This window comes from Eulemur rufifrons, chromosome 13, assembly GCF_041146395.1.
Source record: "Eulemur rufifrons isolate Redbay chromosome 13, OSU_ERuf_1, whole genome shotgun sequence".
In the NCBI taxonomy this organism is placed as follows: Eukaryota; Metazoa; Chordata; class Mammalia; order Primates; family Lemuridae; genus Eulemur; species Eulemur rufifrons.
In genome coordinates, this window is record NC_090995.1 from 11163129 (window position 1) to 11179522 (window position 16394).

General features: G+C 33.9%; 1 protein-coding gene across 8 annotated transcripts in view; it reads right to left on the reverse strand.

Annotated features, from left to right (window-relative positions):
• The window catches only part of PTPN13 (protein tyrosine phosphatase non-receptor type 13), a 149987-nt gene that overhangs the window by 26271 nt on the left and 107322 nt on the right, over positions 1–16394 (reverse strand). For 6 of the 8 annotated variants that reach the window (XM_069485536.1, XM_069485534.1, XM_069485530.1 and 3 more), the window contains 13 exons: positions 15313–15402; positions 14917–15024; positions 14618–14749; positions 10697–11163; positions 9547–9678; positions 8194–8287; positions 7515–7600; positions 6622–6784; positions 5068–5282; positions 4860–4958; positions 3141–3505; positions 2009–2192; positions 494–652 (listed from right to left, as the gene is read on the reverse strand). In XM_069485536.1, coding sequence (XP_069341637.1) covers positions 494–652; positions 2009–2192; positions 3141–3505; positions 4860–4958; positions 5068–5282; positions 6622–6784; positions 7515–7600; positions 8194–8287; positions 9547–9678; positions 10697–11163; positions 14618–14749; positions 14917–15024; positions 15313–15402 — 2294 coding nt within the window. Of the gene's footprint in view, positions 1–493; positions 653–2008; positions 2193–3140; positions 3506–4859; positions 4959–5067; positions 5283–6621; positions 6785–7514; positions 7601–8193; positions 8288–9531; positions 9679–10696; positions 11164–14617; positions 14750–14916; positions 15025–15312; positions 15403–16394 lie in introns of all 8 variants that reach the window. The other 2 variants (XM_069485529.1, XM_069485531.1) reach the window with 1 other exon arrangement.

The window sequence follows — 16394 nt, forward strand, 5'->3', positions numbered from 1 at the left end:
TTGCCAAGAAAATACAATAATTTCCCTAACTTTTTATATAATATGTATTAGCAAGTATGAAATTCACAATAAAGAGTGGTTTCTAATTTACTGGTATTCACCCTTATTGTGGAAATCACAGGTGAAAGGATCAAGCCATTATAATGAAACAATCATGCAAAATCCCTCATAAATGCCTCATTATTTTGCTAATCTAGGAAATTTATCATTTTAGTAATTTAAGAAACTCTCTGTCCCTGAGATCTGAGATAGCTTGTTGTATGCCTTAACTGAGATGAAAGGAACTTTAAAATTAAAAAGGAAACTTTAAACATTTCCCAAACTGTTGACTATACAAGGCCTTTACTTTTAAGTGGTAGAAAAGGAAAGCATAAACCAAACAGAGAAATACAGTGTTATAATATATTAATTCATCCTTTTTCTTCCTTTTCCAGCCCTGGCTTGCTCTTTGGCTATGTTTGCACAAATCTTCCATTCCTCTTAGATGTCTCACCTTTATGAGCCGGTCCCCAGGTTTTAGCCTTCCATCACCTTTGGCTGGATCCTGTATGACATCATGAACATAACAACCAATGCTCTGATTGCCTTTGGTGACTGTAAAACCTAGGCTTCCTTTTTCTGATTTAATTAGGGTAATGAGGAGTTCTACTTCCTAAGGGAAGAAAACAGTGATTCCTTTAGGTTATCTATGTTGCCCCACAAACAGAAGGATGACTATTATTTTCCTTGATTAACAGAGGAGAAAAGCAAACCTTAAAAGGTTACTTAACTTGTCCAAGTGAAGAAGCCAGGTCTGCCCAACTCTAGATAGAATGTCCCCCCTCTGCTCCCCACGGGAAAGTTGGGTTTAAGTACAACATTATGTGCTTGTCTAGATACAGCAGAGACAGAACTTACTTAGGCTTCCATTCTTATATTTTCAGGATAAACAAAGACACAATAGTGGTTATACTTTGATGATAAAGAATGATTTTGGAGGTAAGAGTCAGGAAAATTCTTTACGTATTTCTAAACAACTGAGATAAATGCCAAGAGCCACAAAAGACAGTTTTCTTTTTGGTAAAAATATGAAGTCTTTTGGTGGTTATATCTCACAACTTTATTCATTTAGTTGTGTAAACAAATGAAATATTTTTGAAAGATTTCAACTGAGATGTAGAGCTTGCTTATATGAGTGATGACAAATTTCTAAGAAAAATTATTCAAAGACGATTTTCACTCTCTTGCTAAGAATGAAACTGAAAATGTATATGCCACACACACACACACACACACACACACAAACACACAAAATTACAGGCAAACGACATATCTGGAAAGATTAACTTCAAAATGTTAATGGTTTTGGGTGGTAAGATTATAAGTGGTTTTCATCTTCTTTATAATTTTTCTACAATAAACATTTATTACTTAGATAAGAAGAGCAGTATTAAAAAAGGCTGACTTTTAATCAATGTGAAGGATATTATGCTTGGAAATTTGGCTTCTAAATCTAATTTGTACTTTTAGAAGTTCTAGGGCTATTATTGCAAAGCAAATTCCATTTGGACACACAAAAAAGTGTGGAAGAGAAAAAAATTACATTCAAAGTTGATTAAAATTTAAATAAGTAACCAATCAGAATTTGAGAAAGAGACAAAATATTATTTACTAAGTATCTACTCTGTAGCAGATACGACAGCTTTTCCTATGCTATTTCCCCATAATCTTGCGAGGCTGCCAGCTCCATTTTACAGCCAAAGCAACGAAGATTCAGAATTAAGTGATTTGTTCACAGGTGTCTGTCAAGCTGCAGCAAGTCAGTGGTAGAGTCAGGATTTATAACCAGGCCTTTCTCCCCTTTTCCCTAATTTCTTCACAGAGCAACATACCAGATATGTTATCCACTTAATAGACTCAGACATGAAGCAGTTCTAAAAGTTAGCTTTTTCTCTAACTAAAGGGAAACTGTGTCTACATCTTCCTTGAGAATATATGGAACTTAAGAAATACAAATGAAACAACTCACCAGCTCAAGATCTTCCAGGTGGTTTTCCAAGTCGTTTTTTAGAGATGTCAGGTTTTCTTGTCTAGTTGGTTCAGGTGTGTAATGTGTATGATATTGGTCCATTGAATTAGAGGAAGCGGATTCTGACTGGGGTTGGTAACTCTGCCCAGGAGGCACATCAGGTGGTAGAGGAGAAGGAGGATTACTATGGAGACAAGGAAGTAAGACTACTTTCAAATACATTTCAATGTCAATGTTGTAAGTTTGCGTCCAAAACAGAAAATGCTTAGCGAATATTCACGTCTGAATTTGACTGGGACCCTAGCCACTTTTTGTCTGACTCTGGACTATGAATTTATTGTATATCTACTAAATGCTAACATTACCAATAATTTATTCTCTGTCTAGTTCTATTTTGAAGAAGCTCTTTAAGCTGCATAAAGGCAGTAAGATAGGTTAAATTAATATACTTTTGATTCCTGGTTGTTAATTCAAGGATGAAGCTAATGTTATCAGAAGCCTAATGTGTGTTTCGACATAAGCCAAAGAAGAAATAAGAGAAGAATAAAAGTCTTACACCTATGATTATTTTGGATGAAAGAATAGAAAGAAACATAAAACTTGACCTGGATATACACAGATATAATCAAACAGTAAAATGCACGAGTAACTATTAGAAGTGCAGATGTGGTCTTTCTCTTTGTATGCTTATACGCTTTCAATCATTTCTTCTTTCCCCATCTTCTGTGTCTTTTGCACATCTTTTGTTTATTTTTTGCAAACTCTGTATCCTCTTTTCCCCTCTTACCTTTCCATTTCTGCTCCCTACTTTCCCACTGCATCATTACCTAAATAAGTCTCTTCTCTTTCTGGTTAAGTAGTACGACTGAACATGAAATATAAACAACTTTCTCCATTACTAGTAAACATGCTCAAGAGGGAAGCAAGGCTCCAGCTGACTGGCTTGAGAGCTTACTGGTTTGATAACCGAAACTGTCAGTCACAACAGCTAGACATCCAATAGACTCACCACCTGCCTAACGCTGTGAAGTTCACACACAGACACACTACATTCTTAGAGCAATTTATGTTGCTGCTACTGTTACTAACAACAGCCAGTTGCTTTTGGTGCTTCACATAATATGGATGATACCTGTCTTCAAATTCTGGTTTATTGGGAATTTTCTGGGGATGGTAAAACATGGTACAGATAGTGTCTTCTTGACTCTCGGGTGCTTCTTGTTGACTCTGTGCCTGTGACACCATGTTGCTTAGAGTCTGCTGCAAAGCTGAGCTCCAGGTCATATTTGATATCCTTGCTGGAGCTTTCACTAAGTCATCTTCTCCACTTCCGCTGCTGTCGCTGTAACTGTCTCTTCTGGATGGGGACCTGCAACGTTTCTTGCTTTTGTCAGGCATTTCATTTTCCTCTGAGCTAGTGCCTTGCTCCACGCACGAGGGTTGAGAAGAGTCTCTACTGTTGTTTGGAAGCACTTGTGCTGGAGAGTGAAGTGGGGTCTGTCAGGAACACATATAAAAGGATCAGTGTGTGACAACTTATATTAATTTTAGAAACATTTAATTAAAAATGAACCTACTGAACAACACTGCTTTCTACCAAAATATTCAATTGATTTTCTCATAATAAAAGTAACATATGCTCATTAGAGAAAGTATGCATATATGAAATGATTAACTATTAATATGTATAATTTATACTTTAAATCAGAATTAGAGTAATACACATTGTACTTTATCTCCTATTTCAAAATTCAGGTTTCTATCACGAGTATTTTCTGAAGGCCTTAAATATGCTTTGAAATAATTTTAATACCTGGATAATGGTCCTATGGATGGCTCTATCTTTAATTTATTTTAGCCTTCTCCTTTTATTATTTACAGAGTTATTTCTAGCTTTTCACTATTAACAGAAATCTAGGAAAACTTCTTTGTAAATTTTCACCTGAGTTTCTATTTCCTTGTAATATTCTACACTGTCAGAATGTAGGATGTTTTTAAAAAGCCTTGTTAAATACTTTCCAGTTCTTTTCTAGAAACCGATATCAATCCATGTACTCATCAGAAGAGTTCCATTCGGTTCTTCCTGTCAATGATCGAGATCCCAATCAATGTAGTCTTTAAAAATGCTATTTATGATGCATCTTACAGAAATGTTACTTTCTTATTAATGTCCTCCTAATACTTTCCCTTCCCCCAATAAAAGGGTTAAAGCTTCTGGCCCAGATAATCCTGTCTTTCACATCCAGAGTTACCATTCACTGGTAGTGGAAGACTATTTTAAGTAGAAAGGCCAAAGGCAGTCTTTCTTTAATTATATTAGTATTCATCTGTGTTTAGATTTTGACCAGTCAGTATACAATTTGTAAGTTATCATCAAAGTAGATTGTAGATTCCTTAGCTCTTCCTTGATATAAGAAAGGGAAATGGGTAAACATAGCTCTTTCTCTGTGACTTACAGTGTTAAAAAAAAAAAAAAAGGCTAAAAATCTCAAATAACTTTCATTTTTATCCAAACTAGCTCAGAATGAGAATGACTTTTCCTTGTTTGGTTCAATGAAGAAATAGACAAAAGGTTTTTTTGTAACCATTACTTGATGTCTTTTTCTACTTAGAAAACAAATTCTTGAAATTCTAGAATTGGAAAGGAAAGAAGAGAAAGTAAATTGAACTACTTTATAACTATGGAATATACTCAAAGAGGTTAAAGTGACACACACAAAATAATACTCCTAAAGAAGCTGCTACATATAAAACCCAGGACATCAATCCATGATGAAACCAGTACAGCTGAATTAGTTAATCACTACATTGATATTCTATAAAAAAATAAATTAGTTTCCATAGGTCTCACCAGAAGAGCAGTATCAATTTCCGGCAGCACGCCAGGTGGGGGTCTACAGAGCAGCAAGGATACTTCTGGAGCGGTCCCCCTGAGAGCAGATATGACTTCCTGGGGGGTACCATGAATGACAAACAAGGTACAGCATTATAAAGCCATCTAGAAAGGCCAATCCCATCTCATCATTAAAAACGCTACATTCTACATTCTACAGGCTCACCTGCTGAGATAGTCCTTTCAAAGAGGCTCCATTCACTTTCAAGATAACATCTCCCACATCAATTTTTCCACTTTCTGCTGCTGGCTGTCCAGGAAAGAGCTTTTTAACCCTTACTATGCTGACATTCATTTGCTCGGGTATAAGATTATCTTCTCGAGAAAAACTGAATCCTAGGCCTGAGCTATTTTTAAACAATTTTACCTCAAATGTATTTTCTGGAGGAAAAAGATATAAAAAAATTTAAATATTCTTAACATGCTGTGATTATATATGAACATATAAACATAAACTTTCAGACACATTTTAAAAAGCCCATTTCACCACAATATTTACAACTCTATATGTACCTACTGTACCCTTATATTAATACTATACTCAAATCCTATTTTATAGTATCTCCCTATCTCTAAGAAATATTAATTTAATCAACTAACTGCATGAACTAAGCTGTTTGAACACAAAGGAGAATTCTGAAAGCAAGGTTTTAAAAATGGAATTTTGCTTCCATGCTATGTGTTTTAAAAGACAGTATAATAACAGAGAAAAAAAGGGAAAAAATCCAAGGAAGGAGAGGATGGGAGGAATTCATTGATACAGTGGGAGAGATAAGGAGCAAAATAAATGTTAGAGGAGGACATGCAGAAGTTGACATTATAATATTTTGGTGAGGTATCATTTAATCCAGATAAATTGCAGTGGCATTCCAATAAAATTCTCATCAGCAAAATAGAAGAAGAATAACCAGAAAAGAATTTAAAAACGTACTTAAAGAATGAATGATGGAAGATATAAAGAATAAAGAACAGTGTGATGAAGTAGGCATGCTAATTTTATTTTCATAATCAGAAAAAATATAGTCTGGGCTATTTTTTCTCCTATTTTGGGGACTGATACAGAGTTGTTAACATTTGTGTAATCAAATAGGGATTTAAAATAAAATAGAAAACAATTACTGTATACTACCACCATTACTTATAAAAGATTCCTTAAAAGGAATATAGATGGAATCCTAGAATAAAGAGCATATGGCAGTATTATGAACACATTTAGCCTTATGAAAAACCACTAATATATCATTCTTAATTTTCTTATTTTACTACCAATTAGTGATATGTTCAAAGGCTAGAATAGTTGGTAGAACAAAGACCAGTATCTGGGAATTACTAGGTGAATTTCTGCCTAGGGTTAGCTTCACTAATCCATAAAATTAAATAGAAATACAGAAAATCTAAGAGTCAAGGTTTCACACAGGGTTGAAGCCATCTCAGTGATTATTTCTACTTATTTTTTCCCTTTTGAATTTTACAACTATTTAAGGCATTATTAAATGACCATCACCATGCATGACTTCGTTATCCAAAGTCTTTCAGACTCTGTGAGCTGCAAATATGTTTCTGTCTTTTACTTCTATATGGTGTTGCATCCGATTATTATTTATACTTGACCAGAATAATTAAAGAAACCAGGGATGAATTGTAAGCTAACATTTAAACATCAAATTTAAATAAGCCAGGAGTAGTTTAAAGGTGAGATGACAGTCTCCCAAAGCCTGACCTTCAGTGACAAAGCTGTAGTCTTTAGCATGAGCTGTCTTCTTCACCATTTTTTCTGGGGCTTGATCTTGGGCATTCTGATCCGAAAAGGTACACTGTGGTGTCACAGGGATATGTTCTTTGGATGCTGGAGGCTGTCCCTTTTCTAACAACAGATGAACCACCTGGATAAAGGGAATAGCACTTCATTAATTAGAAGAATGATAAGAAAACAGATAAATTTTCAGGACTTTCTATAGTCGATGGTATAAAATCATTTAAAGTAACTACCTGGTCCAATAAAATATAGGTAGAGGAAGAGAAAAATAGACAGAAACAAAGATTATTAATAAAAGTTTCAAAATCAAGTGTTCACTATTTTCCGTATGGAAAGATAGATGATTAGAAAGAAAAAAATCTGTTATAAAAACATGTTAGAAATCTATGACAATAACAAATACGCTATAGAAAATTTAGGTATTAGAAAAAAAATCACCATTATACTATAATACAAAAACCATTATAAATAATATGCTAAACTCTCTGACTCAAAATATATTTGAACATAATGAATTTAGCCTTTGGGCTAAAGAAGGACTAGGAGTAAAAGCCACTTGAAATTAGCAGATGTTTATAAAAAATTTAAAAAATGCAATCTCCACCCTTCCCCCTGTCAGATCTTTTCGGTAATGCAAGAGGTAAATATGACATAGAAAGCCAGCTTCCTCAGTAAAACCTCTTCTTATAATACTTGCTTCTCAACTGGAGAAGGAAAAAAACCCCTTAGAATGGTTACATGAAATCAGACTTGGTTTTTTCATTAACTAATAAATGTAGAGATCTCAATGAGAATTGATATTAATCACACATTATGTTCTTCTAAGGTACCTTAAAAAGTTAGAATAATGATGTTACCTGTCCTGTATTTCTCAGTGTTTCCACAGCTTGCTTATGGGTAGCTCCCTCCAGACTAACTCCATTGACAGCGAGAACACGATCACCTGTAAGTTAGGCAGTAATTTTAAAAGACACATGTCATAAAATAAAGATTCTACATGCTTTTAACACCTTGTGGTCTTATTTCATACTAATTTGTTTGAGGAGAGTCTCAAGACAAATTCCGGACAAAGTTGTGTTGCAGAGTTTCTTTAATATGTTACTTAATTTCTTTCTTAATTCTAGGGCCAATTTTAGGTATATTTTAGAACAATATCTTTATAAAAATCAATTTAAATCATGAGAAAAGATAAGCTGACCTACAAATGTGGAGAGATTGAAGGACCCTAATTAGTTCTGATTAGAAACGTAGATGTCAGTGTTTTTACAATGCCACTAACCCTTCCCCGGTCTCTGGCAATTTGCTTCTTAGCACACACAAAACATGAATTAAAACACTGTTTAGATATTTTTCGATACTAGAAAATAAGCTGGAAAAAGGAGTTTCTGAAACGGCATCAAGGAGTTTCTTAATGTGTAGTTTTATAACTGAGTATTTCATAGTGTGAATTTGAAGGTCAATATCAACTCTGTAATATCTTATCTATCTCTTGTGATATTCATCTATATAATTCCGACATACATGCAAATACTATACCTTTTTGAATTCTACCATCAGACTCTGCTGCTCCCTTGGGAATAACAGCTTTCACATAAATGCCACCATGTCTGACACTGGTATTCACACCTCCCTAAACAGAAAAAAAAAATTGGATTTTAAAATATGAAAAATTTTACACTCTATTTCAAATCTGAGCTCTAGGAAGAATTCAATTCATCAGCCAAAGCAGTAGCATTGCATTAGCATGTGCAATTATTTCAACCAAGAATATTGGTAGCTAGGTTTTTCAATGTCAAAGCAGTATATTTTCAGCAAAACTCTGTATTCAATTCAGAAAATAACAATATACAAGATCTTGACTATATAAAGAATTGCTCTTCCTTTGTAAGTCTACATCATGCATTATGAGCAAGCAGAAAGCAAAATCTATCTATGCAAAATTAGTGTGAGAACATAACTATCAGAAAAAGTATATGAAATAATATTCTTTAGAGCATATTTGCTAATCTGAAAGCAAATCCCATGTGTCAAGAAAAAGGTTTTTATTTCATTTTAAAAAGGCTTCGGTAGAGAAAGTTTTTTATGGCATAGATGAGATCTAATGAGTCAATTTTCTCTCTCTCAGGGACAGGCAGCTTTTGTCTCCTTTTACAATAAGAACACAATAAAATTCTAAAAAAATTAAATGCCAGAAGAAAAGTAATACAATATTTTAAAATGTGCTAGAAAATTAGGTTTTCTTTTTGAGCTCAATATATTTATAGTACTACTTCTACTATGTTTCCAAATGGTTTTCTATAATTATTAATAACCTTTAAATGTGATAAATGATAATGTTACAATTTGGGGATAGCATATTCATTAGTAAAATTCTAAAATAATTTTATCAAATACGCTATGCTCATATTTTAACTACCTTAAAAATACATATATTCCTTGGAAACTTCTCATTTTAAGATACTAAACATGTTTACAAGGTATTATGTATTATGGAGAGAAAATATATGTAAATATACATGCTCTTTAATTATGCATGATGTGGGTTAAAGATGTACCATCTCATTAATCTATGCTCATGCAGAAACTGTCAAATGTAAACAAAGCATATGCATTAATTTTATATATATTTTGCAAGCTTATATTCAGATTAAGCGAGTATGAAACGTATGGGAAAAAAGGCAGCATTTGTCTAATTTCTTTTAAACCCCAGGAAAAAAATGACTAGCACAATCAATTCTTTAAAAAGTTTTAGGCTATGATTTAATTTTAATGTTAGAAATATTTGACAAGTGTCCCTTTTGAAGCAAAATAATTCAAATAGTAAGGTGGTATACAAAGGCTGCTGAAAATTAAGAAGAGAAAACATTTGAAAACCTTGTCAAACAGTACCGTGACACTTATCCCCAAGCTGTTATCATTTTTAGCCAGTTCAACCTCAAAGATATCTCCAGGTTTAGGAGGTGATGAAGAAAATGTTTTAAAATTCATTTTGTTGCATGTATTCATTGAGGAAGAAGGTTCCTTAACAAAGAAAAACAAACAAACAAAAAAGGATTTCTTGTTAGAGTCAAAATGTGAATTATTACTAGAAGACAAACATGTTTTTTGGAAAAATTAAGAAAAAGCAAGGTATTAATGATAGTGTTGACAAAGAACATAAGGGTTGAGAAAGATCTTAGAGATCATCTAGTCTAATGCATTCATTGATTCAAGATTAAAGGATTTGTTTCAGGATAAACAGCTAGATATGACAGAGAAAAACCTGGATAGAACCTAGTTTGAACCTGGCTTTTACATAATACCCACTCAGTGCCTTTTATATTCCCAAATTTACAAAATATTTTCATTTCCTTCGAAAATATATATCAAGTCATAGTTTTAAACTTGAGCCTTTAAAATGAGTAGGCTTCATATTTTCTTTGCTTATATTTACAAATCCAGTGTAAACATTGAAACAATACCTAAGCCTTATTTATAAGGGCATAACCCTCTTGTGAGGAATGTTGATTTTTCAGTGAAAAAAAGCCATTAGGTTTTTTCTAAAACTGCTGGTGACTATGAGTGTAAATTTATAACATTTCTAGGAAGGAGCGATTTTCAATGTTGTTGACATTGAAACATCCATTCAGAACTTCAGAAGAATTTAGGCTATGGATGGTAAATTTAGCTGCCCATTATATGAACTATCCAGGAACAATTTTTTCAGATATTAAGGTTCTCATATTAATATAAACACTAAATATGCAAGAGATGAACAATTTGTAAGAAAATCATAATCTGAATATTCTGTCTTTTGTGTTATCAGGTAAGTAAGTTTGCAGAGTAACAGCCATTTTAGAGTTAGTATTCAAAGCTTTTAATTTCTTTGAGAGTTAGCATCAAATGCAGTAGCAGTTAGTAGTGGAAGATATAGACTATTCCTCCTTTCCAGAATAATATAAGAAGCTTGCAGTAGATTATTCTGCTCTGTAATATATTTGCTGCTGTTTGCTTTGTTAAATAAAGAAAAAAACCTCAAAAGATTAAAATTAAACTATGCCTTTTTTGGTGTTTGATGATCCTGACTGCTGGAATAAGTGGCTTCATCCATGTCTGAATCTCCACGGTCAGAGAAATCTGTTGCATCTGAAATGCCTGGCTTTTTAGCTTTGCTTCGGTTACTGTCAGTGGAAATCCTCTTTTTCTCAGTGCCTTTGGATATCACAGATGGGGAAGAGCTGACATGCTGTGATTCCTGCCAGGTTTGGTCACCCAAGTGGCTGGCAAAGAAACCATTGACCTGGCTCTGGGACAAGCTGGCGCTCTCAGTCCTGGAATCCTGAGAACTCAGGCTTCCTTCCCGCAGGCCCGCAGACAGCCCAAAGGAGCTCTCCGAGATGTGCCTCGGAGTCCCACGTGGCCAGTGGTGATCCTCCGAAGAAGAATCTATAGCACCGTCTTGCATGTAGGAATGTTTCTTCAGGTAGTTTTTCATCCCATTGGCAAGATGTACAGGAGTAGAAGGCACTGAAGTCAAAATCCACCAATGAGAATAGCAAGTTAGTGACATACATGCACACATACAATGTTCCCTAAAGATTGTTGGGAGGATTTTACAAGGATAATACATGCAAAACACCTGACCCCAGGTCTGGAACCACTGTGGGGACTCAGTAAATAGTAGATTCTTGCTATTTCTTTCACTTTCTCCTTTGGTCATTCTTGTGATAACTGTGTACCCCCTTTTGCCTTAACTCCCCACTTCCTTTTCCAAGACCCATTTCAAACCAGTCTCCTCTGTGAAGACTTTCCTGGTCCCAGAGATAATTTATACTTTTTTTTTTTGAGTCTCTAATATCCTTGGTCCTTATTAATCAGTTATTTGTACAGCTGGTTTATGTTGCCTTACTAGACTGCATTTTTCCAAGTAATTACCAGAGAAGGCAACTCCAAATTCTTAATATATAGTTCTTATCAAAAGCCACTTAAGAAAACTTTATGAAGTAAGACACAAACCACAGGAGACACGTGGGAAAGAATGACAGATGTGAATGTGAATTTATAAGAAATTAAGTTTTATGTAGCAAGTGACACCAAGTAAAAAATTAAAAGAGTAATAAGCAACTGGAGAGAAAACATTTGTAACAACAAAAAATAATCAAAGAGTTAGTATGTCTAATACACAAAGAGGTTCTAAAATTCAATGAGAAAGAGATTTTAAAAACTCCTATAGAAGAAGGGTATGATATGTGGACTGGAAATTTGGAGTAAAATACAAATAACTAATAAATATATTAAAAGACATTCTCATTATGGCTTGGAGATATGCAATTTAATGCAGTTTTTTACCTATTTGGCTGACAAAAATGAGAATGATAATTTTCAGTACCACTGATGGTGTTAGAAAAACACTGTTATATCTGCTTAGACTATAAATTGATAAAGCGTTTTGTAGGGCAATTTGGTGGCACTTGTCAAAACTTCAATGTACATACTCTGTAATCAAGTTCTGGGTATCTAACCTCTACAAATATATATACTTTCAATGGTGTATAAACAACTGTATTTGTTAGAGCAACATTTGTAATAGAATTACAGCTAACCTGGATGCATAACACTAAAAGTTAAGCAAATTTTGATATGTTTATAACATTAATGCCACATTAAAAAGATGTGTATGTTCATGGATGTCCAGAATATATTGAGTGAGCAAATTAAAGAATGCTATGTAGAGTATAAAACAAATTTTTTTAAAAATAGTATATATTGTTTTATGTATGTATATCACACATACATGGATATGTGGTATATCACATATATTTCTAGAATATACAGAAGGCTACATATACGCTAAATAATTTTCCTAGGAAATGGCGTAATTTCAATTTAGTTCTTAGTTTATAGGTTTTCAATAAATTGGATTTATTCTAATATGCTAATATGCATTCTGTAACTTTAAAGAAATCAGCAAACAAAAAGAAAAACAAAGACCTTCCTCTTCGGTAGTAGGTAACTGAGAGGGATGGCCTGGGGTACACAGTGGTAATTTCCCAGGTTCTTTAAATTTTACTTCTTTTCAAATGACACTACAGAATAGCTATACACCGTGATAAAATTAACCTACCTTTCTGAAGAAACAATTTCACAGAACTACACTTGAATATTATGCTGTTAATTTTTATTGAGAATGGATAGTAAAAAAATAACCATACAAAACTCTGCTGAGAAGAAAAGCCTCCCCTGCTCCTCACACTAGGTAAAGTTCCTCTGTTACATGCTCTCTTGGCACCCTGGACTTCTTGGTGACACTTATCATAGCTATAATTAAAAATTTATTTGTCTAGTTAGTTGTTCAATACTTGTCCCCTTGATAAAGGAGGTCAAGTAAATTCCATGAGGGCAGAGGTCTTGCATCTTGTACATCACAGGCACTCAATATTTGTTGAACAAGTGAATGAATAACACATTTATTGAAAGCACAACTAACATGGAAATCTCTCAGAGCTTTATGCAGGGGGAAATAAACTTATTTGGAATCCATATGCTAATTTTCTAAAATAACGGTGAATAATGGAAACCAACGTTTTCCTTTTAAAAAAAATTTTGGTCTTGGCTGCTTCAAACTCAGAGGTATGCTACAGCATTTCCAACTGTAGTCGTCGTCTTTTGCCTAAGATGCCTAGACTATAATTAGATTATAAGGTTCTTGTGGGCAGTTGTGGTGTCTTATATTTCCCTTCTATCTGTTGTCTTTGTTCACAATAACAAGTGCTTAAAGTACTATTTATATATGTATATATTATATATACAACAAACATATTTAGTTAAAAGAAGAAATGACAGTCAAACTGACTCAGCTATGTAAAATTTAGTAAGTTTTTATGTCACAATGTATTATATAGTTTATGTTTTTTATCTTCTATTTTATCATAAGTATCTAAAGGTATGTTTAAAATTCACTATCTAAACTTGTTTTTCAGCTAATTTTTTTCTAATTCTTTTAAAAAGTATTTCTCAGTATCTTTGGGATAAAAGTAACTTACATGTACCTAACATTTCAATGTTTTTGAAACATAATAATGACAGTACTCACATTTAACTGATTAATATGTACCAGGCAATGTGCTAATTCTTCACATGCATTATCTCATTTTTACAATTTTCATAATCTCTAAGATAAGCACCTTTATAGTCACCATTTGATACATGAACACAGCGAGGCTTAGAAAGCACAAGTGATTTTGCTCAAGTTACACAGTTTGTAGTGGTGAAGACAGAATCTGCCCCTGGACCCTGGCACTGTTCTGCTCCACAGGGGCTATGTGTGTGTTTTCACAAACACTGTTTACCACCTGATCCTCCTAACAACTCTGTGCAAGGTAGATAAGGCAGAGCAGAGATCACTGTCTCTTCTTTAAATAAAAAGCAAAACTGTGGCTCAGGAGTACCTAAGTCATACAGCTGGTAAGGGGCACAGGTAAGGCTCAAACTCAGGTCATCTGATCTTCATCAAATGCCTTTTCTACCACAACAGGCTGACAGGGACTATGAAACAAAATGATATGGTCTTCTTTTTAAATTTCTGGTTTGTCATCGTTTTTTCCTTTTTATAATTTCCTTCAGGAAAGGACTGCATAGATAACTATTATATAATATTAATTATATAATGATAAAGAATTCTATTTCTGATTTGACCTAAGAAAAGATGGAACACACCAAATAATCAGAACTTTAAGTGACTTTAATTTTGCACAATGAATCAAGTTTTGTACATATATTACTAAAGAGGAATGAGACAAAATCTTAGGAGTGACGAAGGAAGAAGTTATACTGATGTATGAAATTAAAACAATTAGAACTACACACGTCAAATTGCCAGAAGGGAAACAAGAAGTGTAAATCTAATTTATTGGGCCACTGTATTGAAGTGCTTGTGAAAAGTGAAACAGAACACATAACTAAGAGACATTCATAACATTACCTTTGGATATCTTTTCTTTTGGCTGAGAGATGACAAGCGTCACATCTTCAGGTGCATTTTGCAATATTTCAATTGCAGCATGGTGGCCGACTCCCTCCAGACTCACACTATTCACAGATATCAACCGGTCTCCTGTAGAAATAGACAATCCAGTATGTTCAACAGCAAAGAGAAATTCATTCTAAATCTTAGCAATGTCATCCCTTCCTGAGTATTTTTGTTTGACTCAAGTTCTACTTTTACCATCTTTGCAAATTCATGCTTGTGAGTGCTTAGAAAATTACCAAAATGTAAAGTACCTGGCTTTAAGCATCCATCCAAGTCAGCTGGCCCTCCAGGGATGACTGAACTGATAAATACCCCTAGATCCAGTCTTCCCATCTTCTCCCCACCAATAATTTGAAATCCTATAAAATAGCACATTTAAAAAAGATCTTTATGATACTCATGCTTTCAATGACTAATGATTAGCTGGCTTGAAACATAGAAATGGGGAGACTGTTGAGATAAAATATGATTGATAACACATGTTAGACACATCTTTGGCATTTAGTGACTAGGTGGGTGGGGTGATGGGGTTGTGGGTGGGCAGCCAGTATCTTGATTGGAACTGGGCTGGTGTCTCCGCACCAATGGTAAGCTACAGACTTTTCTGTGAATCCTCACAGACCCTCCGGGATCTCACGGTGACTTACCTAAGCCATACTTTGCATCCTTTTTCAGGTTGACCAACGTGATCTCCCTTTCTGGTGAAGATACTATGCTCCATCTTTTGTGTAGTACATCTATTGAGAATTTATAATTTTAAAATAAAATAAACATAACATGTTCAGGCACTAAGATTGTCAGCTTCTTACAATTCAAATGTTAAATCTTGTTAATAGATTGCTCAGTCACTTAACAGTTTTATTTTAAGGTTATTGGTATTGTTATATTTTTAAAGTGATTTATAGTTTGAAAAATGACTACATTATCACACTTATTCCTCACAAACTATTGCCTTTGAAATCGATATATTTCAGTTACAGAGGATTAAATAAATCTCAAGAGGTTAAATGATTTGAGCAGGCTTAGTGAGCTAATACAAGAAAGAGCTAAACCTTTAACTGAGGTTTTCCGACTCCATCTCTTTCTGTTCCTTCACAATTGACTCTGAATTTGACAATGCTCAATATAGTAAGAATTTCTCTCTCATAAATAGCTGACATTTTTATTTATCTTTAGAAAATATTCTTAGGAAGTTCTTGAGTAAAACAACAATACGAAGAAACTGGATCTATTTTTAAAAATCCCACTAATAATGCCCTGTCAGGCACATCTACTCTCAAAGAATTTTCATTTATTTCACATTTGTGGAATAATCTCATGAGGTAAGTAAAGAGATTTTTAATAACTGTTTTGCAGAGGAGGAATAACGGTTTGTGACTTGCTCAACATTACAGCCAGTATCACTGCCCAGCAAAATGCCTAAAGTCAGTAGTTGATAAATGCTAGTTAAATAAATTGAATGAATGCCAGCATCAGAATTAGAATTTACTTTTTCTCATTTCCACTAGGTTTTTTTTTTAAGTAGGCTAATCATTCCCAAATATCTTAATTAAACCAATAAATATGATGCTGAATTGCCATGTTAGTCAAGTTAATTCATCTACTTAGCAATTCAAGCATTTACACACACACTTCTTAATGTCAATTACAATTTGATAGTTTGAACTGGTCTGTATGTGAAGGTGGTGGTAGTTGTGGGGAGTGAGTTCAACATATTCAGAGAGAGATT